The sequence below is a fragment of the Hyla sarda genome, chromosome 3 (genome assembly GCF_029499605.1).
Source record: "Hyla sarda isolate aHylSar1 chromosome 3, aHylSar1.hap1, whole genome shotgun sequence".
NCBI lineage: Eukaryota > Metazoa > Chordata > Amphibia > Anura > Hylidae > Hyla > Hyla sarda.
In genome coordinates this window covers 85,548,661-85,573,176 of record NC_079191.1, presented here as the reverse complement: position 1 = coordinate 85,573,176, position 24,516 = coordinate 85,548,661, and the positions used below count along the sequence as shown (strand labels likewise).

Genomic DNA, 24,516 nt, shown 5'->3' with positions numbered 1-24,516 from the left:
CTGAAATTTAATGTGGATAAGTGTAAAACAATGCACCTGGGGTGTAACCCTCGGGCAGAATATAGAATATTTGACACAGTCCTGACCTCAGTATCTGAGGAAAGGGATTCAGGAGTAATTATTTCAGAAGACTTAAAGGGGTACTCCAGTGCTTACACATCTTATCCCCTATCCAAAGGATAGGGGATAAGATGCCTGATCGCGTGAGTCCCGCAGCTGGGGACGCCCGGGATCATGCACGGGGCACCCTGTGTTCGCTCCGGGTCTGATTACGGTCGACCGCACGGCTGGCGGCGTGTAACGTCACACCTCCGCCCCCGTGTGACGTCACGCTCCACCCCTCAATGCAAGCTTACGAGAGGGGGCGTGATAGCTATCACGCTCCCTCCCGTAGGCTTGCATTGAGGGGCGGAGCGTGACGTTACACGGGGGCGGAGGCGTGACGTCACATGCCGCCGGCCCTGCGGTCGCAGGTAATCAGACCCGGAGCGAACACGCTCCAGGGACTGATTACAAACAGGGTGCCGCGTGCATGATCCCGGGCATCCCGAAGGCTGTCTGGGCTTGCTGGGAGTTGTAGTTTTGCAACAGCTGGAGGCACCCTGGTTGGGAAACACTGCCATAGCAAACCTTCAGGAGCTGTCCAGCGCTCCGGGACTCACCTCTGGCCAGGTTAGGGTTAACAATCCTCCAGCGTGTCAGGCCCGATGCTGACATCACTATGGCACATGCGCAGATGATCCTCCGGAGCGAGGACCAACTGCGCATGCGCCCATCACGGCATCTGATTCACCGAAAGCAGCCCAATCCGCATTCAGCTTAGAAGAAGCTGAAAGTAAGGAAGGTGCACGCTTATGAGGCGGGCACGTACGGAGCGAGGGCAGGCTGGCCTCCAACACACCACCCTCCACGGTGACGTCCCAATGGCAAGATGGTGGCGGAAGAAAAGAAAAAAAGTGGTCGAGGCAAGGCAGGAAGCAAATGAAGAAACCAGCTTCCGGGTCTGGAAAAAAGGCAAGTAAAACACCACATACAGAACCGTTAGCAACATGAAAAAAAGCCATAATAACATATAGCCACAGAGCTAACTAACTGCCAAAAGTAGGTTAAGGCAGTGGAGAACCCCTTTAATACAGGTAACGAGTGGAGGTCAGAGGAGACTCTTAAAGAAGAAGTTACAGGTCTGTGAGAGCCAGAAATCTTGCTTTTTTTGTAGCTGACCAAATACTTATTTTAATGAGGAATTTACCAATGAATTCATTAGAAATCAATGTGATTTCCTGTATTCTTTCCCCCCATCATGTCTCTCATAGTTGAGGTATACTTATGATGAAAATTACAGGCCTCTCTCATCTTTTTAAGTGGTGGCTGACTAAATACTTTTTTCCCCACTGTAAGGATTAAGATTTTTAAATAGAAGAAATTTACAAATCTGTTTACATTTCTGGCACCAGTTGATAAAAATCTGATCCAGAGTGCTCTGCACTGAAGGATCACCTTCCAACAAAAATATGACTCTAAGGCTATGTTCCCACTTGGAGATTTCTGGGTGTTTTGCCCCACAAAAACACCAAACCTTCCACGTGGCGTTTTTCCATGGGACAAAGGCCACGTCCAGATCTTAGCAAGGAATCAATAGGAAAACGCCAAACTCACTTTGTGTTTCTGGGTTTCTGTTTTTTTTCCCCCTGACCCCATGCTTAGACTATGGCATATTTTTTATTTTTTTTGGTAACGTCAGGCTGTTGCTGCTTGGTTGGTATCTGGCTGAGAATGAAATATGGGAAACCTTGTGTTTTTTTTTTCATAAATAGATAAAAAAAAAACACATAGGGGAAGATTTATCAAAACCTGTGCAGAGGAAGAGTGGTGCAGTTCCCCATAGCAACCAATCAGATTGCTTCTTTCATTTTCCACAGGCCTCTTTAGAGGCCTGTGGAAAATGAAAGAAGCAATCTGATTGGTTGCTATGGGCAACTGCACCACTCTTCCTCTGCACAGGTTTTGATAAATCTCCCCCATAGTGTTCTCTGTATTTCTATTCTCAGCCAGATACCAACCAAGCAGCAACAGCCTGATGTTACCAGAGTGGGCGAGGACCATTGTTACTGGCCCTCCCCAGCCTAAATAACACAGTATGTTACCGCCTAGGCTCAAGAGCACCATTTGACATTCCGGGCACAAAACATACAATGTGAACTACAACTCCCAGCATGTAGTTGTAGTTTAGCAACAGCTGGAGTCTCCCTGTCTGGGAAAACACTGCCAGAAGGGTCTGTTCACATTATACAAAACATACAATGTGAACAGAGCCTGAGAGTTATCACCCTGGCTCACGTCTGTAGCTCCATCCCCTAATGACATCATCACTAGGGGGCTGATGGTCGCCCTCCAGCCTGACTTGGCTTCCACTGATGGTCGCCCTCCAGCCTGACTTGGCTTCCACTGATGGTCGCCTTCCAGCCTGACTTGGCTTCCACTGATGGTTCCCCTCCAGCCTGACAGAGTTTGAGAGGATCTACAGAGAAGAATGGCAGATAATCCCCAAATACAGGTATAAAAACCTTGTGGCCTCATCCCCAAAGGTGCCTCAACTATATGCAGAGTAAAGGGTCTAAATATTTATCTTAATGCAATAAAAAAGATTTTTAATTTTAATAAATTAGCAAAGATTTGTACAATTGTGTTTTCGCAGATTATTATTTTTTTGCACAAGGCCGCAAGATAAAAAGTGTAAAAAAAAGTTTTCAAGTGTAAAAGAGGTGTTTACAGGCCCCTAAAGTGCTGAGGTCTGAAGAGCCTCCATGTTCCCCCATCTATCCCTATTTCTGCCTGATTGTCAACTTGACGCAAGCCTACAGTGGGGATCAAAAGTTTTGGCACCTCAGGAAAAAATTTGTATTAATGTGTATAAAGAAGCCAAGGAAAGATGGAAAAATCTCCAAAAGGCATCAAATTACAGCTTAGACATTGTTATAATTTGTCAACAAAAGTTAGATTTTATTTCCATCATTTACACTTTCAAAATAACAGAAAACAAAAAAATGGCGTCTGCAAAAGTTTGGGCACCCTGCAGAATTTATAGCATGCACTGCCCCCTTTGCAAAGCTGAGACCTGCCAGTGTCATGGATTGTTCTCAATCATCATCTGGGAAGACCAGGTGATGTCAATCTCAAAGGTTTTAAAAGCCCAGACTCCTCTGACCTTGCCCCAACAATGAGCACCATGGGTTCTTCTAAGCAGTTGTCTATAAATCTGAAACTGAAAAAAGTTGACGCTCACAAAGCTGGAGAAGGCTATAAGAAGATGGCAAAACGTTTTCAGATGTCAATATCCTCTGTTTGGAATGTAATTAAGAAATGGCAGTCATCAGGAACAGTGGAAGTTAAAGCAAGATCTGGAAGACCAAGAAAATATCAGACAGAACAGCTCACAGGATTGTTAGAAAAACAAAACCCACGTTTGACTGCACAATCCCTCCAGAAAGATCTGGCAGACACTAGAGTTGTGGTACACTATTCCACTATAAAGAGATACTTGTACAAATATGGTCATCATGGAAGAGTCATCAGAAGAAAACCTCTTCTACGACCTAACCACAAAAATCAGCATTTGAACTTTGCAAATGAACATATAGACAAGCCTGATGCATTTTGGAAACAAGTTCTGTGGACCGATGAGGTTAAAATTTTACTTTTTGTCTGGAATGAGCAAAGGTACGTTTGTAGAAAAAGGGGAACAGAATTTAATGAAAAGAACCTCTGTCCAACTGTTAAGCATGGGTGTGGATCAATCATGCTTTGGGGTTGTATTGCAGCCAGTGGCACAGGGAACATCTCACGAGTAGAAGGAAAAATGGATTCAATAAAATTTCAGCAAATTTTGGATGCTAACTTTATGCCATCTGTGAAAAAGCTGAAGTTAAAGAGAGGATGGCTTCTACAAATGGATAATGATCCTAAACACACCTCGAAATCCACGGAGGATTACATCAAGAGGCGTAAATTGAAGGTTTTGCCATGGCCTTTACAATCTCCTGACCTCAACATAATTGAAAATCTATGGATAGACCTTAAAAGAGCAGTGCGTGACAGACAGCCCAGAAATCTCAAAGAACTGGAAGACTTTTGTAAGGAAGAATGGGCAAAGATACCTCAAACAAGAATTGAAAGACTCTTGGCTGGCTACAAAAAGCATTTACAAGCTGTGATACTTGCCAAAGAGGTCAGTACAAGATATTAACTCTGCAGGGTGCCCAAACTTTTGCAGACGCCATTTTTTTGTTTTCTGTTATTTTGAAAGTGTAAATGATGGAAATAAAATCTAACTTTTGTTGAAATATTATAAGAATGTCTAATCTGTAATTTGATGCCTTTTGGAGATTTTCCATCTTTCCTTGGCTTCTTTATGCACATTAATAAATTTTTTTACCTGGGGTGCCCAAACTTTTGATCCCCACTGTACAGACAATATATCTGAAATGTACCATGTGTCGTATAGACTAGCCATCTAACGATGTCAGCAGTTTGGCATGTGAATTGTAGCTGAAAGATTACCTTAAAGGGGTACTCCGCTGCTCAACGTTTGGAAGAAACTGTTCCGAACGCTGGAGTCGGCACAGGGAGCTGCCACGCCCCCTCCCATAGACTTGCATTGAGGGGGCAGGGCGTGATGTCATGAGGGGGCAGGACTATGATGTCACCAGCTCCCAGCACCGGCTCCAGTGTTCGGAACAGTTTGTTCCAAACATGGAGCAGCGGAGTAAACCTTTAAAAAGGTGCAAATGTTCATAAATGTCTGATAGGTCCACATCTTTCTCTATAACAGCCCCCAGACTCCATCCTGTTCCACAACGGAGGACCCTGCGGTGCCTGTTGTCAGAAGAGAAACATAGGGGATATCTTGTGCCTACTTAAATCCCAGTCAGTGATGTTATTGTCAGTAATAAACTATTGGATCTCTTAGCCCCCCCCCCCCCCCTGCCATGGAGGGGGGGGGGGCATTGGTTGCCAAATTAGACCCCAGACAGTGGTGTTGTGGATCATTTCGAAGGACCTGGTGTAAGTTATTCCAATGATTGTGGGGCATTTTTGTATGTGAATTAAATTTTGTGATTCCTGGTATATGTCACTTCTGTCTAGATAGCCTATCTATATTGGGTTCACATTTTAGGGGCCTTGGAACCAATTTTTTATAGAGATATGGTCACAACCTACAATGACTTCAACATACAATGGTTGTCCTGGAAACAATTAGTATTGTATGTTGAGGAAGCACTGTATACTGACACTATTTGTGTCTTTCTAGTGTTTGTACTGAATGATCTGATAAGGTGTCTGCTCCACTCGGCCCACGTCCTCCATTGCCCAACGTCTCTATTGTTTTCTGTCACTGCAGACATGAGTAGTAGACGAGGGGGTGAAGCAGACTACAGTATTGTTTATTCAGTTGAGCTGTCTATATAGCAATAAATAAGGAGCGAGAATAATAATATTTTTGTATATAGCGCCAAATCTTTTTGCTACAATGGCAAAGAAGCTAAAACTACAAACATAGCAATTATTTGAATACAGAAGGTAAGATGTAACATATCCTTTGACAGACTATGGGCATGGACACAAAAACCCAACAGAATTGATATTGAATCAAATGTTTAGTGTACATATTCCATTTTCTATACAGCAATGTAGAGAGCAAAAGACATTGGGCCTCATTTACTGTGAGTGTAGATTTCTTTGTGGGGTTTTGTTTCTGACAGGTATTTTCCCATGGTATTTACTAGTGTATCTTGTATTTGGGGAGTTTCCCTAAGTTTTTTTTTTTTTTTTTCACATGCTCTGAGCTGTAGAGTTTTCCAGAGCTCCACCACATTTTATGCGGAAACATTAGTAAATTCGTAGTTTTTTTTTTAGACACGTGTCTTTCCCTGATGGCCACACTCTTAGTAGGGTTTTCTGTGGAGAGTTAGTGGAGTTTTGGGGATTTTTTTTTCTCAGAAATGTTGGCACACGAGACATGCAACACAAAAAAAATGCATTTTAAAAAACATGTCTAAGCCCCCTTGCCATTTCACAAAGGCCAACTGATTCCAGCAGGTCGCTAACCTGGCATGGTGGTGACCACCAGTAGTATATAAGAAACAATTAGAGACCTAGTAGACCAGCAACCCCACTGCTGCCAGACCCCTGCTATGGGCTGCACCACCCCACAGAAACAATAACTATCACACAGCCCCGCACCAATGGGAGCAGATTCCTAACAAACAATGATGGCTCAGGTTATATGATTTCACCAAGAAATTGTGCAAACCATTTGCAACAATTTCTCCAAGGATACGTCAACACATATATTAACTTCAATGGGTAGCAAAATCAGCTGCAGAAAATATGCAGCAAAAACATGCAGCAGATCCTGTACAGGTAAATGTACCCTTAGGGTGCATTCACACGGGCGTATTTGTCAGCGGATCCACAGCTGCGGATCCGCTGACAAAGGCCCCTAAAGTGCTGCCCTCTTTGTGCCTGCTAATAGCGGCAATCCGCTGCTACCAGCAGACACACTGTGAAGTGCGAGTTGCAGTGTATCCGCACATCCCGCACATCGCGGCCGCTCCCCCGGCTCCCTGAGCTACACAGAGAGCTGCCGCGATGTGTGCGAGTACACTGCAGGGTAACTCGCACATCGCAGTGTCTGCTGGTAGCGGCGGATTGCCGCTATTACCAGGCACAAAGAGGGCAGCACTTTAGGGGCCTTTGTCAGTGGATCCGCAGCTGCGGATCCGCTGACAAATATGCCCGTGTGAATGCACCCTAAGGGTGCGTTCACATGCTAGTAGCTAGCAGCGAGTTTCCTGCTGCGGGAAACCTGCTGCAAGTTACGCTACCATTGATTTAAATGGGTCCGCGGACAGTCCACAAATCTGACACTATTGCGGACTGTCTGTGGACCCATTCAAATCAGTGGTAGTGTAACTCGCAGCAGGTTTCCCGCAGCTTGAAACCCGCTGCTGGTAATAGCGCATGAATGCACCCTAAGGCTAGGTTTCCACTTGGTTTTTTTTCTAGCAGTTTTTGGAATACTGCCACTGCAGTTTTTGAGCCAAAGCCAGAAATGTATTCAAAAAGAATTGGATATATAAAGGAAGGACTTAACTTAGCCTTAATGTTTTTATCTTGTATAATGTAAAAATAAGGCTATGTTCCTACTACATTTTTGGGCTAGGCTCTGATTATTCATTGCCAATCTGTCAAAACAGGTTGCCAGCATATACTGCTGTTTAGTCCCAACGGGCCGATAAAGTTAATTAAGTTGCATCAACTAGTGACTACAGTCTGCCCATTTTTCATATTTTTAAAATTTTTATTTGCAGAAGTCCTCCGTAGGACTTTTCCTTAGCTGCTGAGGAAAAGTCCTACAGAGGACTTGAAACGCATCCAGCTTTCCCTTCTAAGTGCCACTTCATACAGCCAATATCCCAGAGACAGAGCCCTTCAATTTCCGGTGCATAAAAACCTATACGCAACGCTCCAACCACGAGGATACCCCACACCGGGCTAATTATCCTCTACAATGATCCTCTACAATTTGCTGTATCTTATGAGACAAGCCGTGTCTCTAACAGCCGACCATCATCTGTACCAAGCCGGGACCACCAGCGCCACATCAGGTACTATGTATACAGCTATACTGTACTTTTGAAGCGCTGCAGTCCCCTGTTTATTTGCACACCAAAACCCACTGCATATTTTGAGACCGCAAAATCTCTAGCAGCGGGTGTTTCATTCAAGAGAACTAAACCCTTTACACAATTGTATGCATACATAGTGTCACTTGTCTAACAACATTGTATCCTCCCTATAAGCTCACTTCAGACATCGCTGCATATCGGTGAGACTGCCCAGTCTCTAGCAGCGGGCTCTTTGCACAAAGAGCCAGAACTTATACATCGGATTACAAACGATTCACATACAAGGGGATTCATTTGAACAAAACTACTAAGAGATTAATATGCACTTTATTTTTATGGTAGCCACCATCTGAACTATTAGATCGATTTCTCAAGAATATCTAAATTTTTTCGGCTGGCTTATCGGACACTGTGGAAAATTTTTGCTGCTTTATCGGACACTGTGGATAATTTTTGCTGTTTTATCGGACACTGTGGATAATTTTTGCTGTTTTATCGGAAACTGTGGATAATTTTTGCTGTTTTATCGGACACTGTAGACACTCTTTTATTTTTTACAATTTTATGAGTTTTACTAATGACCTGTTGATATAAGTTACAACTGCCGTATTATATTTGTATATTTATTGTCAATTTTTATTGTGTATTTGGCGACCCACAAGGGCCCTGTGAGGTTCGGCACACACTTTAATTATCATATATATTTTAGTATATTAAACATATCATCATCCAATATTCATTGACCCTGAGCCTCAATTTCCATTTTTTTATTTATTGCATTTTACACCGTGGGTATAGGTGTTATTTGAGTAGCTCGGGTCCCAGGAAACTAGATGATAAAAGCCTCTCCTACTCTTTATACATCAAAAATAGGAAAAAGTGAGGCTTAAAAGAAAATAAAAAAAATAAAAAAGGTAGATAACTATTACAGATAAAACAAGTCCTTACATATAAAAGTATAAAAGTAAGAAAGAGCTGGTGGGAGCTGTAAATCACTGTCTATGTAGAAGACATGAGCTTCTTCAGGGTCCTGTAATGTCCTAAAAAAGTAACCCGGAGCCGCCCTCATCTGGTGTCAAAAGGAGCAGCTAACTGTGGAACAGATAAAGAGTAGTACAGAACATGTAATACCACCCTGTACTGTAGGAGGCGCTACCAGACAGCCAGTCAGTGCATGCACTTCAGTATTACAGGTGTTTTACCAGTGAATGTCCATTCTGATTGGTCAGTTCTTCCAACCATAGACACCATTACAGATCTGGACCGTCTGTACATTATGGGGGAGATTTATCAAATCCTGTCCAAAGGAAAAGTTGCCCAGTTGCCCATAGCAACCAATCAGATGGCTTCTTTCATTTCTAACAAGGCCTCTGCAAAATGAGAGAAGCGATCTGATTGGTTGCTATGAGCAACTAGGCAACTTTTCCTTTGCACAAGTTTTGTGTATGTTGAGTCTGGTTTAAATACAATGGTCCAGAAAAGACCGTTGTATGTTGGAAATGTTGTAACCTGAGGCCATTGTAAATTGAGAGATTACTGTACAGTAGTCCCTCAAGTTACAATATTAATCGGTTCCAGGACGACCATTGTATGTTGAAACCATTGTATGTTGAGAAAAGAACTCTATGGAAACCTGGTAATTGGTTCTGAAGCCACCAAAATCTCATCCAAAAATAGGAAAAAAGTGAGGATTAAAGAAAAATAAGTAGAGAACTAATATAGATAAAGCAAATCCTTCCATATAAAAGTAAGAAAGATCTGCTGGGAGCTGTAAATCACTGTCTATTTCAGTCTTTTCCAACGAGGGTGCCTCCAGCTGTTGCAAAACTACAACTCCCAGCATGCCCGGACAGCCTTTGGCTGTCCGGGCATGCTGGGAGCTGTAGTTTTGCAACAGCTGGAGGCACCCTCGTTGGGAAACACTGGTCTATGTAGAGGACAGGAGCTTCTTCAGGGTCCTGTACAGTTCACGTAATGTCCTAAAAAAGTAACATGGAGTCACCTTTACTTGGTGTCCAAAGGAGCAGCTAACCCTGGCATTGGTTAAAGGGGTACTCCGCCCCTAGACATCTTATCCCCTATCCGAAGGATAGGGGATAAGATGTCAGATCGCCGCGGTCCCGCTGCTGGGGACCCCTGGAATCCCCGCTGCGGCACCCCGCTATCATTGCTGCACAGAGCGAGTTCGCTCTGTGCGTAATGACGGGCGATACAGGGGACGGAGCAGCATGATGTCATTGCGCCGCCCCTCGTGACATCACGAGGGGCGGAGCCGTGACATAACGATGCTCCGGCCCCTGTACTGCCCATCATTACGTGCAGAGCGAACTCGCTCTGTGCTGTAATGATAGCGCGTGCCGCAGCGGGGATCCCAGGGGTCCCCAGCAGCGGGACCGCGGCGATCTGACATCTTATCCCCTATCCTTTGGATAGGGGATAAGATGTCTAGGGGCGGAATAGTCCTTTAAGAGTAGTACAAAAAATTTAATACCTCCCTGTACTGTAGGAGGCGCTACCAGACACCAGTCAGTGCATGCACTTTAGGAATACAGGTGTTTAACCAGTGAAATGTCCATTCTGATTGGTCGGTTCTTTCAGCCATTGACATGTTTTGCAGATTCCATAGCATTGTATGTTGAGTCTGGTTTCAAGTTACAATGGTCCAGAAAAGACCATTGTATGTTGAAACTATTGTATGTTGAGGCCGTTGTAAGTTGAAGGATCACTGTACATGTATTTTCTGCCGAAGCAAAAAAATTGTCAATACAGACAAGAACACCAGACGCTTCGATCTGTTTTCTGCCAGTTTTTTCCAATAGCATGTACTTCGGCTGTCTGAGCATGCTGGGAGTTGTAGTTTTGCAACAGCTGGAGGCACATTGGTTTGGAAACACTGATCTACTGGGTACTGGATACTGTTAATTTTATACAATTTGTCATAGAGAAGCAATATGAACCTTCATGGAGAGATGTTTAATACTTTGTGATCCTCGCTCCATTGTGTGTGTCCTTACTCCTCCCATATAACAATGTACTTTAACCTCCCTTAAGTGTTAATACTCCAGCAGTGAACAGATCACTGACTCCTCAGTGCGGGAGGACAAGAGGCTTTAACTCACCTTGTGTCTCCAGATTCAGTCGCTATGGGACTATGTACGAGGAGAGAAACCGATAGCTGGAAGTACCCCACTATCCTGCTCTGCATATACGGATTTTTCACCTACATGAGACCCTCAGAGCCTTTCCTCACCCCTTACCTGACAGGCCCAGTACACAACCTCACACTTGAACAGGTAAGTGAAGAAGTTCACGTGTTACTAACAACAGGTACATTAGGTCTGGCAGCCAATTCGTTTTTGGCTTATGTCCCATAAAGCAAATAAAACACCTACAATATGAGGTACCGTATTTTTCGCCGTATAAGACGCACTTTTTCTTTCCCCAAAGCTGGGGGGAAAAAGTCGGTGCGTCTTATACGGCGAATACACCCCTATCGCGGCGGTCCCTGCGGCCATCAACGGCCGGGACCCGCGGCTAATACAGGACATCACCGATCGCGGTGATGCCCTGTATTAACACTTCAGACGTGGCGATCAAAGCTGACCGCCGCGTCTGAAGGGAAAGTGACACTAACCTGGCTGTTCAGTGGGGCTGTTCGGGACCGCCGCGATTTCACCGCGGCGGTCCCGAACAGCCTGACTGAATAGCCGGGTTAGTGCTTACAGGACACCGGGAGGGACCTTACCTGCCTCCTCGGTGTCTTCTCCGTTCAGGGATCCCCTGTATGGCCGGCGCTCTCCTTCCTCGTCATCACGTCGTTGCGTACATGCGTCGGAGTGCGTAACGACGTGATGCCGGTGACGGAGAGCGAGGATACCCGGCCAGCAGCAGAGACGTTCCAGAGCGACGGGGACAGCGATGGAGCGACATCCAGGGCAGCGGTGACGGGTCTGGAGCGGCGGGGACACGTGAGTATTACCTCCTATGCAGTGGTCTTCAATCTGCGGACCTCCAGATGTTGCAAAACTACAACTCCCAGCATGCCCGGACAGCCAACGGCTGTCCGGTCATGCTGGGAGTTGTAGTTTTGCAACATCTGGAGGTCTGCAGGTTGAAGACCACTATTGGGTTCAAAATCTAAAATTTTTTTAGATTTTGCACCTAAAAATAGGGTGCGTCTTATACGCCGGTGCGTCCTATAGGGTGAAAAATACGGTAACTATAATCTGAACAGGTCACATCATTATTTTCCTACCAAATCTCTCTCCAGTACTGGGACCTGCAAAGATTGACTAGAAATGGGGCTTGAGCCCCTGCCCTTAGATCTTACTCCTAAAAGTGCCCTGGGCAGTCTGACATTATTATGTGGACATTTATATAAATAATTATGGGAAGTGCCCTTTTTTTCAGTTTAGCCCCTGCCCCCCAAAATGTCATTGCACGTCCCTGCTCCAGTATAGTGTTGGAGCGCAAATATTCACATTTTGAATTTTTATCGCGAATATCGCAAATTCGCAAATATTGCAAATATATTCAATATATATTTGAAATTGCGAATATTCGCTTTTTACTGCATATGCGCATATTCGCATATTCCTTCTTTTCACTTGTGGGCTAATTAGAGTTATAACACCCAGTGATTTTCGGCACCTCAGGGTCACCACTCCCCTCGGCTCTACACCCCTCTACCTCATGGCGAGACCCGGAGGAGACAGGTCACATCAGGACAGCCGTTCAGCTGGTTACGTGGCACCAGCCCCGGAATGCCCCGGAACGCCTGCTCCTCCATGCAGCATCCATCCTACATCAATGGCAAAGACTAAACCACTGATAAGATCAGATACTACACTTGATCTTAGCCAAAAGGCCGAGAAGCGCTCATATGAAAAATGTTATATTGTTGGAGATACGCTTTACGGGTAGGGTCACACACAGAATTTATATTTGGAGGTGGGCCCGCATGTCACAGTCAAGTCATGGCTAGGATTGCCACCGTTCTTGGAAAAAATACCGGCCATGCTAATTTGCATAATTATTTGTATATGTGTAACATCACAGGATACACATATGCGGGGGGGGGGGGGGGGGGGGGGAAATGTTGTCCTATTCTGACCCCTATAACCTTTTTATGTTGGACTATATAGTAGTATATAGTAAAGGTCAGTGTTTCCCAACCAGTGGTGCCTCCAGCTGTTGCAAAACTACAACTCCCGGCATGTTGTACTATATAGTAGTATATAGTATAGGTCAGTGTTTCCCAACCAGCGGTGCCTCCAGCTGTTGCAAAACTATAACTCCCAGCATGCCGGACAGCCGTTGGCTGTCCGGGCATGCTGGGAGTTGTAGTTTTGTAAAAGCTGGAGGCGCTCTGGTTGGGAAACACTGGTTATTGGTTATGGTACAACATTCCGGGAGTCTAAGGATTGGTTGGATAAATACCGGCCATTGCATTGCCGATATTTTTAATATAAAATTACCGTCAGGGTGGCCAAAATACCGTCTGTGTCGGTAAAATACCGGCCAGGTGACAATTAGAGATGAGCGAACTTACAGTAAATTCGATTCGTCACGAACTTCTCGGCTGTTGATATCTTTTCCTGCATAAATTAGTTCAGCTTTCAGATGCTCCGGTGGGCTGGAAAAGGTGGATACAGTCCTAGGAGACTCTTTCCTAGGAATGTATCCACCTTTTCCAGCCCACCGGAGCACCTGAAAGCTGAACTAATTTATGCAGGAAAAGTCATCAACTGCCGAGCCGAGAAGTTCATGACGAATCGAATTTACTGTAAGTTCGCTCATCTCTAGTGACAATCCTAGTGATGGCGCGTGACCCACCTGCAAACCTAGATGCACACACTGGGCCGACGCCGGGTAGCCCTTTATGTCTGCACATAGGAGAATGCGCAGCATATTTCCTGCTGTGCAGGGGATTTTGTGTAGCGTGAAATACGTAGCATATACGCCATGTATGACCCTACCCTAAGGGGGACATTTACTAAGCAGTTTGCGCCTGTAAACACGTAAACGTTGTTTAGGCTGGTGTATGTTTGCTTGCGAGATTTACAATGTGACTTTAGCACGTCGCTTGTCATTTGTGCCATATACACCAGCAGCCTCCTGAACTCCATGAAGTGGGAGTGGCCTCTTAGGCGCAAGTTTGTTCGCACTATTTCTCATTACCTTTTTTTTTTTTTTTTTTTTTATAAGTGGCATATAATTGCACAAATCCTAACTATTTTTTCTTTTTATATCTCTTTTCTGTCTGACCACAGTGCTCTCTGCTGACACCTCTGTCCATGTAGGAACTGTCCAGAGTCCAGAGTAGGAGCAAATCCCCATAGCAAACCTCTCCTGCTCTGGACAGTTCCTGACATGGACAGAGATGGCAGCAGAGAGCACTGTGGTCAGACAGAAAGGAAATTCAAAAAGAAAAGAACTTCCTGTGGAGCATACAGCAGCTGATAAGTACTGGAAGGATTTTTAGATAGAAGTAATTTACAAATCTGCTTAACTTTCAAATGATTTAAAAAAAATATTTTCCACTGGAGTACCCCTTTAACATGTCAATTCTTTCTGCAGAGGCTGAAATCGGAATTTCCGCAGCAGATTACTATTAAAACAATAGAACTCTGCTGCAATAGCACAGCCAGGCGTAAACGCCCTATATGTGGCATCTGTCTAAACATAGTTGGTAATGGCAACTCCCAGGACTTCCTTTATTGCACAAACTAGAACAGTGTTTCCCAACCAGGGTGTCTCCAGCTGTTGCAAAACTACAACTTCCAGCATGCCCGGACAGCCAAAGGCTGTCCGGGCATGCTGGGAGTTGTAGTTTTGCAACAGCTGGAGGCCCCCTTGTTGGGCAGAACTCACCTAGAAAAATTTAAGCGACATCTCTGTCTTCCTTCTGCATTTGCATATGTAAATATCAGTCTAGTACGACAAGTTTTCTAAAATTATACTTGGCCTAAATGGAAGGATAAGTGATTGTGAATGAACACCCAGTATTTCCGCCTCCCTGCGTATTTTTATCGTCTCAGGGGAAGACACCTATTATAGGTTATAAACTTTACACACAGTTTAGGGAATTCTATGTGAAATGGATTATCTATTTAAAAAAAAAAAAAAGATAAAAATGAGATAAAATACTATATACAATAGGGAACATAGATGCAATTACTGAGCATTGCTGTATAATAGCTGACACACTGCTGAAATAGCAAAATGTTTTATGCATTTACTGGTGACGGTTTATGTAAAGGGACATGCGTTATCTATTTGTCGTTTAACCATTTCATGACCAGGAAGCTGTTGCCCTTAAAGGGGTACTGCAGCGAAACGTAACTTATCCCCATTAAAAGGATAGGGGATAAGTGTCAAATCACAGTAGGGCCCCACTGCTGCAGCCCCAGATCTCCTGAATGGGCCCCACGGCTCTCTGAATGGAGCACGTGCTGTGACGGCATGTGCTCCTTTCTATGAAAGCATCAGAGATGCCCGAGTGCAGCACTCGGGTCTCTTCGGTGCTCCCATAGAGAATGAATGGAGCGCGTGCGGCCCCCCAGCATACGATTCTCCCCGGAAGCTGGGGCACGTTCATGAGATTGCAGGGGGTCCCAGGGGTCAGACCCCCTGCGATCTGACACCCATCACCTATCCTGTGGTTAGGGGATAAAATACTTTTCATTGCAGTACTCCTTTAAAGGAAAACTGTCAGCTTGCTCCCCCTGCACTAACCAGCGAAGAATCTGTATGGAGATAAAAAGAGAAGGACCGACAAACGGCGCCTCGTGTATTACCCCAGGGCAAATGAGAGGAGTAGGGGATTACCCCACAGGGCTTATGGATGCCCGCTCACCTCAGGGTAGAGAAAAACAGGCATCTAGCCCCAATTATCTGGGGTAACAATTGTGATAAACTTCTGCCAAGCCAGTGGGTTGCAGGAACTGACCTAGGTGGTCCTGTGGAATTCAGGAAAAGGAATGGAAAAGAACTCTTGGCTACCAGTGCTGCAGTCCTTATAGATGAAGATTAAGAAGTCTAAGTATAATGTGGATCCTGGGCAGGACCATTTATTGAACAAAAACTAAAAACAAACAATAGAAACAGAAAATGACGCGTTTTGGGAGGAGCCCTTCCTTCCTCAGATCAGGGTACACATATACTGCCATGTGGGGTTTATATAGGGCCCCTTGAAACTGGCAACCATTTTGTGGCCCTATATAAACGCCACATGGCAGTGTATGTGTACCCTGATCTGAGGAAGAGAGGGCTCCTCCCGAAACGCGTCATTTTCTGTCTATTATTTGTTTTTCTTTTTTGTTCAATAAATGTTCCTGCCCAGGATCCACATTATACTTGGACTTCTCAATCTTCATCTATAAGGACTGCAGGGCTGGTATCCAAGTGTTCTTTTCCATTCCTTTTTCTGCACTAACCAGCGGTACTGGCTGGCGGGGTAACTGGCACTCTGATGTCACCGCCGCCGGCCGCAGCGCCACCCAGCTCATCAATATTCCTCCCCTCCCTCCGTCTCTCCCTCTTGTCCCCGCTCTGTAATGAAGAGGGAGAGGCGGAGTGAGGGGAGGAATATTGATGAGATGGGCTGGGCTGATGTCAAAGTGCCAGTTACCCCGCCTGTGCCAGTTAGCACTTAATTAGCATATAAGGAAAAACAAAGATTTCAGCCAAATGGTCAGGAGGATGCGGGCACAGCTGATCAGTAAGCATCAAACTGATCAGTACCACTGGTTATTGCGGGGGTAACAAGCTGACAGTTTTCCTTTAAAGGGAATGTGTCATCAGAAGATGACCAACTGTTTAAATCAATCAAGTTTTTATTTAAAACATTTTTTACAAGAATTTTTGGTGAGTGGTTTTGTTATTTTGTGTTCACACTGCAAAATTTCCGCAATTCCGCACAAATTCTGTTCAGCAAAACTTGGTGAACGAAACTGCAAAATTCCGGCAAAATCTCTGTGTGCTCAAAACACGGAATTCCGCCGAAATTTAAAGCCTCATTTAAAGCCTCATTCAATAGGATTCTGCTCCCAATTCAGCAAAATTTAAAGACATGTCTTTAAATTTTGCGGAATGTGGAATTTCTGCAGTGGAATGTCTACCATAGAAATTCCGCTGTGTGAATGAAACAGTGGAATCCCATTGAACTTAATGGGCAGTAGGTTTGGGCGGAATTCTGCATGGAAATACTGCCGTGTGTCTGCCTTACTGTTTAGATAAAAAAAAAAATCCTGAATTATTGCAGTTTTTATTCTGGCCACTAGGGCTAAATCTAAACAGAATCTTTTTGTCTTTTTGTTCTCTATACAGATTACTTTACAGCAGTGTCATCCTTATTATCACAGACAGGATTAGAGTCAAAGGGGACTCCAGAGTGTAGATAACAGTGGTACGCACAATAGCTGTTGCTCACAGATAAGCCTTCTCCTTCAAGTAGAATGACCTCTGAACAGTATACCAAGCAAGCTGACATCTTTCCCTTTCATATGAAAGTCGATTGTTTCCTAAGTCTGCTGTAAAGCATGTCTCTAAATGCTGTTAAAAACAGCTCAGGCCCTCATAATAATGTAGAAAATAAAAATAAATGGGTTGTCTAAAGCCAATCACCCCCCCCCCCCCCCCCCCCAGTGCAGTTTTTGAGCCCAAGCCAGAAGTGTATGTATAAGAGGAATTGGAAATATAAAGGAAGGACTTATACTTCTTCCTAATGGATCCACTTCTGACTTTGGCTCAGTCTATTGTACCTCCATATGTCTCCATTTTCATGCTGGCGATTTTTTTGAAACATTCCATCAGATACCATATTATAAAGCAATTCTTCCTCATGATCATTACAGAGTACAGAAATAGGAACTCCATGTCCTCTGTACAGCCTCTATATACACAGCTCTGTTGTCTGCATGAAACCGTGCATGACCCCGCACCATCCGCCTTTGTTCCTGTGTCAGGGTAGGAATTGTCATGTAAACAAATCTGTAATATATTCTTTTATATATACCCACAGGTGTACATTGTGATGTTTCATGGGTTAAAGCTGTGTTTCCCAACCAGTGTGCCATATTTATCACCTACCCACATGATAGATGATTAATGTATGCTCACTGTGGGTCTCACTGAAGGTTCCCCACAATCACTAGAATGAGGGTCCTGAGTAGTGTTGCTCGCGAATATTCGCAATTCGAATATTATTCGCGAATATCGCATATTCGCGAATTCGCGAATTTCGCGAATATAGCGCTATATATTCGTAATTACGAATATTCGTTTTTTTTTTTGTTTTTTTTCTTCACAATACACATCACAGTGATCATCCCTCTCTGCCTCCAGCTTGTGTGGTGTAAAGAAGGCTGTAATACTACTGTGTGAGACTGGCGTGCGAAAATTCGCATATGCGAAAATTAGCATATGCTAATTTCCACATATGCAAATTTCCACCTATGCTAATTTTCGCATGCGCGTATTTTCGCATATGCGAAAATAAAACGAGAATATAACGAATATGCGAATATCCGCGAATATATGACGAATATTCGTCCGTATATTCGCGAATTCGAATATGGCCTATGCCGCTCAACACTAGTCCTGAGCTCTCCAATCCAGAGTAGTTTAAATAATAACCATGTCTGGGGGCAGAATATCTGTATAAAGCTCCTGGGAAATCTCCACTTGCTCAGAAAATGACACAATTAGAGAATAATTTTCCAGAAGTCCCATGCAAAGGGTCTAAGGGACTTGGGAAATTTCATCCTCTGATCACATCAGTCTTTGAGCAAGTTTCCAACTATGAGATGACCTGATTGCTTTAAACATGTCCTGCCGCCATAGATCTTGACAAGCACCCTTTAATGGAGTACTGGTTGCACATGGACACCGGTGCTACATTACATTTCTATGGGACTTATGGAGTTGATTGAGCACTCTACTCAACTATGATCGGAAGTCCCATAAAGAGTGAGCGGAACGTTTGCTGAGCATGCGCGGTGGTACTCCACTCAAGTAGGGGACAAGGGTTATCCATTCTCACCTATCATCTAGGTGTTATGTGGTGACCCACGGTGATGGCGGGACATCCAGTTACCTATCTTGAGATGGGATTCCCCTTTAAGAATATGATTTAGAGTTAATTATATAGTTATGGCCTCTGTCATACATGTTTTCCGTCCCTTGCTCTCTTTCTTTAATCACTTTATTGCTACTAGTAGTGTAGCTACTATGTGTAAAAGTTTCTGTTATGTATTGTTTAATGACTGGATAATATGAATATGATGTCCAGTCTACTGCTAACACGCTATACAACTTATGTCACAGATAACAAACTCCGTCTTCCCAGTATGGACATACAGCTACCTGGTAATATTGTTCCCAGTGTTCCTGCTCACAGACTATGTAAGATACAAACCAGTCATAATTCTGCAGGGCCTGAGTTACATCATCGCATGGGTCCTCTTGCTCTTTGCCCGTGGAGTTCCTGCCATGCAAGGCCTGGAATTTGTCTATGGCATGGTCACTGCCACTGAAGTGGCCTATTTTTCCTACATCTACAGTGTGGTGGATACAGAACATTACCAGAAGGTCACCAGCTATTGCCGCAGCATAACATTGGTGGGATTTACTTTTGCCTCTGTATTGGGGCAGCTTCTGGTCTCCCTAGCTGGTATATCTTACTTCTACCTCAACGTCATCTCTTTGGTAAGTGTCTCAATAGCATTTGTGTCATCCATGGTGCTCCCCATGCCAAGAAGGAGTATGTTTTTCCACAGAAAAGTGGTAGAAAAGTCTGTTACATCATCATCCACGGAACCCAATGTCACCAGTAATAATCCAGAAGAGCCAAATACAGAACCGGAGACAGACGCTTCAAGCAAAACCCCTGACCCAAACTTCTGTAAAGTTCTCTGGCTCCTTTGTAAAGACTTGAAGAAATGCTACTCTTCAGTGCAGCTCCTCTACTGGTCTTTATGGTGGGCACTTGCTACAGCCGGATACAACCAAGTGATAAACTATGTGCAGGTTCTCTGGGAACACGTGGAGCCTGCTCAGAATTCCACCATCTATAATGGAGGAGTAGAAGCTGTCTCCACATTTCTGGGTGAGTAGATTGGATTTCTTAGGAGTAAAAATTTTTATATATTTAACCTTATAAAGAACCGCTCTGGATTTTTTTTTCTTATATAGTGCAGCATAGGCTATTATTAGACAATACTGTAAAGTTTCTTGTACAGTGATCCCTCAACTTACAATGGCCTCAACATACAATAGTTTCAATATACAATGGTCTTTTCTTGACCATTGTATCTTAAAACCAGAATCAACATACAATACTACAGACAGTCCAGATCTGTGAATGGTGTCAATGGCTGGAAGATCTGACCAATCATAATGGACATTCACTGGTAAAACATCTGTAACACTGAAGCGTATGCACTGAATTCCTCTCTGGTAGCTCCCCCTACAGCAGGGGTTCTCAACCGCTGGTACCCGTACCCCTAGGGGTACGCCACCGGTTGTGCGGAGGTACGCGGATGCGCTGACAAATATTGGCTATACATTGGCCAGTATTTGTCAGCGCACAGCGGATAATGGCCGTGGCAGCTCCCTGTGTAGTAGTGCGGCTGGAGCTACTGTACGGGGGCTGTGTGGTTGCTGGGGAGACGTGTGACCTCCCCTGACATTGTGCAAAGGTGCCGCACAGTGCAGGAGGACGTCACACGTCTGTGCGACCCCACCAAATGGGACTCTGGGATGCGCTCTATACCCGAACAGGCCGGGTAATATATATACATTGGTCCCTCAAGTTACAATATTAATCGGTTCCAGGACGACCATTGTATGTTGAAACCATTGTATGTTGAGACCAGAACTCTATGGAAACCTATTAATTGGTTCTGAAGCCACCAAAATGTCATCCAAAATAGGAAAAAGTGAGGATTAAACAAAAATAAGCAGATAACTAATACAGATAAAGCAAATCCTTACATATAAAAGTAAGAAAGATCTGCTGGGAGCTGTAATCACTGTCTATGTAAAGGACAGGAGCTTCTTCAGGGTCCTGTACAGTACACATAGTGTCCTAAAAAAGTAACATAAAGCCGCCCTCACCTGGTGTCCAAAGGAGCAGCTAACCCTGGCACAGGTAAAGAGTGGTACAGAACTTGTAACACCACCCTGTACTGTAGGGCAGTGGTTCTCAACCTTTTTCATGACTGTACCCCCAAAGGGTGAAAGTATATCCGCGGGTACCCTTCGCGCATGGGGTACCCGTGGACAAAATAAGTCATAAAATTACTTATTTTCATAATGGCGCTTGCTTACCTTTATACTAGTGCAATACTTAATCCCCTTGTGCCATTATTCCCCCCTGCCTCTGTTCCCCTTTTTCCATTACCCCCCCCCCCCCCCCTCCATCTTAATCCCATTGTGCTATTATTATCTGATATGGTAAAAGGGGATCAGAGGGAGGGGGAATAATGGCATAAGGGCATTAAGATGGAGGGGGGGGGGGGGGGGAGAGGGATAGTGTTAACGCCCTCCATGTTAGTGCACTTGTGCCACTATTCCCCCCCCCCCCCCCCATCTTAATGCCCTTGTGCCATTATTTCTCCCTCCCCCTCATCGCCCCTCCGATCCCTCTGGGCTAATAAAATATATATACAGTGACCCCCCCAACTTATGATGGCCCCGACATATGATCATTTCAACATATGATGGCCTCTCAGAGCCCATCGTATGTTGAAGGCAGCCTCGACATATGATGCTGCTGTGTGTCGGGGCCATCGTACAAACAGCTATCTGACAGCGCTGACAACTTCAGCATCTGACAGATAGTTATTTAATGTGCCCCGTGTGCCCTGTTCTGCCTCCTGTTACTCACATGCTGTCCTGCTAACTCACGCAGGCTTCCACTGTGAGCTCTGTGTAAGCCCCGCCCCCCAGTGCAGCCATAGCCAATAGCCTGCAGCATCTTGCTGCAGGCATCCAATGAGCTGCTGGCTGCCCTCCCCTTCCTTTCCTATAGAGCTGTAGTCGGCAGGATCGTAATGGAGGACATTCTGTCCCCCCTGAAGGTATTTAAAGAACTGTACAGTACTGTATCCGATGTCACACATCACATACAATACATATACACACAATACACCCCATACATCAATGTTTTCCTATCAGTGTGCCTCCAGCTGTTGCAAAACTCCCAGCATGCCCAGACAGTCAATGGCTGTACATGCATGCTGGGAGTTGTAGTTGTGCAACAGCTGGAGGCACCCTGGTTTGTTAAATACTCCCCATACACTGGTCATCCCAGAACCAATTAGCAGTTTCCCATAGAGATATGTATTCAACATACAATGGTTCCGAGGCCCCAGAACCAATTACTATTTTTACATAGACATATGTACTCGACATATGATGGTTTCAACATATGATGGTTCTCCTGGAACCAATTAATATCATATGTTGAGGGACCACTGTAATCACAATTGAGATGTTTTACGTAGATTTGACGTCTTTAGGCTGTATTCACATGTTGAATTTTTACAGCATTTTTTAAATAAATTTTTACAGCATTATAGGCCGCATACATATAGCTGTGGTACCTCTATTTAGCCCTAACATGTGAACACAGCCTTAGCTGTTTTTGCCATGATTTTCCAAAATCGTGATAAAATATTTAAAGGAAATCTGTCAGTGGTATCACCTGCATTACAGGCTTGTAGTGTGGGTGATGCTGAATAAAACGGTACTCACATTGTCCAGATTTGCCCAGCCGTTCCGCCGCAAATCGCGTTTTTCTATGCTTGGAGCATGGGCGGAGCTCCGATCCGAGCTTGGGGCATCCTGACGTCATCTTCGCCGGGCGGCCGCTGCGCCTGCCTCATCAATATTCATAACTCCCCTCCCTGCTCCTTCGCCCGTATTAGTGTACGGCGCATGCGCTGCTTACTGTGTACTCCCAGAAGCAGCGTTCCCCCCTGGCTTCTTACTTATCAAAGATAGCTGCGGCAGTGAAGCCAAGGGGAACGCTGCTTCAGGGAGTACACAGTAAGCAGCGCATGCGCCGTACACTAACACGGGTGAAGGAGCAGGGAGTGAATCAATATGAATATTGATGAGCCGGGCGGCCGCCCGGCGAGGATGACGTCAGCATGCCCCAAGCTCGGATCGTAGCTCCCCCCATGCCCAAAGGACCTCATTAGCATAAATATAAAAACGTGATTTGCGGCGGAAATTCTGGGCAAATCTGGACAATGTACCGTTTTAATCAGCATCACCAGCACTACAAGTCAGTGTAACAGGTTTAGTGTGGGTGTTAATACTGACAGATTTCCTTTAAATAGGCACTGTCATTAAAATTATTTTTAGAAAATTAGTAATCTGCTCCCTGTCAAAAAAAATTAATTTTTATGTCACTTTCATGGCCTTATAAATCTGGCCACTAGAGGTCTCCCTTCTGATCCAGACCACATTCGATCTGCTCAAAAGCACAGACTTTGATCTCCTAGCAGGAGACCAAACTCAGGAAGCGCGGTCTGGCCATAGGCAGTGAGTAGCACTCGCTTTGCTGCACCGGAATTTCCAAGCGTAATATTTTTTAAGTAAAATTATGCTCAGAAATTGCTCAGTCTGAACCCTGCCTTACAGTAGCAGAAAAGTGGATGGGATTTTTAAAAGGATGCAGTGGAGACATTGCTGATGTGTTAAAGGGGTACTCTGGTGAAAACCTTTTTTCTTTTAAATCAACTGGTGGCAGAAAGGTAAACATATTTGTAAATTACTTCTATTAAAAAATATTAATCCTTCCAGTACTTATTAGCTGCTGAATGCTACAGAGGAAATTCCTTTCTTTTTGGAACACTGATGACATCACGAGCACAGTGCTCTCTGCTGACATCTCTGTCCATTTTAGCAACTATGCATAGCAGATGTATGCTAAGGGCAGCATGGTGGTTCAGTGGTTAGCACTGCTGCCTTGCAGTGTTGGGGACTTGGGTTCAAATCCCACTAAGGACAACAATAAATAAAGCGTTATTATTATAATAACGTCAGCAGAGAGCACTGTGCTCGTGATGTCATCAGAGAGCATTCCAAAAAGAAAAGAATTTCCTCTGTAGTATTTAGCAGCTAATAAGTACAGGAAGGATTAAGATTTTTTTAATAGAAGTAATTTACAAATATGTTTAACTTTCTGCCACCAGATGATTTAAAAGAAAAAAGGCTACATTTTTCCTGTAGCCTTTTAGAAAATTAGGCTCTTCTCTTTCCTATACGATTACAAATTTTAAATAAAATTTTAAATATATATTTTATTTAAAATATTTTGAGGGTTTACATACATTGTAGGACTACTTTATCATGAGAAAAGATCTGTGGGGTCTGGGACACTAAGGCATTTAAAGGACTGTACTTTTAGAAAGTGTTTCCCAAGCAGGGTGCTTCCAGCTGTCGCAAAACTACAACTCCCAGCATGCCCGGACAGCCGAAGGCTGTCCGGGCATGCTGGGAGTTGTAGTTTTGCAACAGCTGGAGGCACCCTGCTTGGGAAACACTGATCTAAGTGCTCAGAGTTCTCCATGCTCTAGATGAGTCTGGTTTGTTAATGCTTATACTGCGATTAGATGGAGATAACATAATATGTGGATTTGTCTCCAAAAACAGCAAATCCTTACGCAAAACGGAGACACATTTGTTATTGTTACAAGGTATTTGCTGCCAGACATCATACAAATCTGCAAAAATACAAAATCCCAAAAAATTCCAGCTGTGGCAGAGAACAAAAAGAAAACTGTTCCTTGGGTATTAGACGCCGACGCATGAA

General features: G+C 44.3%; 1 protein-coding gene and 1 pseudogene across 4 annotated transcripts in view; one reads left to right on the top strand and one right to left on the bottom strand.

The window, feature by feature from the left end:
• Window positions 1-24,516, top strand: part of SLC19A3 (solute carrier family 19 member 3) — a 59,176-nt gene that overhangs the window by 18,226 nt on the left and 16,434 nt on the right. For 2 of the 4 annotated variants that reach the window (XM_056564532.1, XM_056564533.1), the window contains exons 2-3: window positions 10,821-10,981; window positions 19,017-19,797. In XM_056564532.1, the coding sequence (XP_056420507.1) occupies window positions 10,821-10,981; window positions 19,017-19,797 (942 nt within the window). Of the gene's footprint in view, window positions 1-2,152; window positions 2,555-10,820; window positions 10,982-19,016; window positions 19,798-24,516 lie in introns of those variants that run through there. The other 2 variants (XM_056564535.1, XM_056564534.1) reach the window with 2 other exon arrangements.
• On the bottom strand, window positions 12,461-12,567 carry LOC130363345 (U2 spliceosomal RNA; annotated as a pseudogene).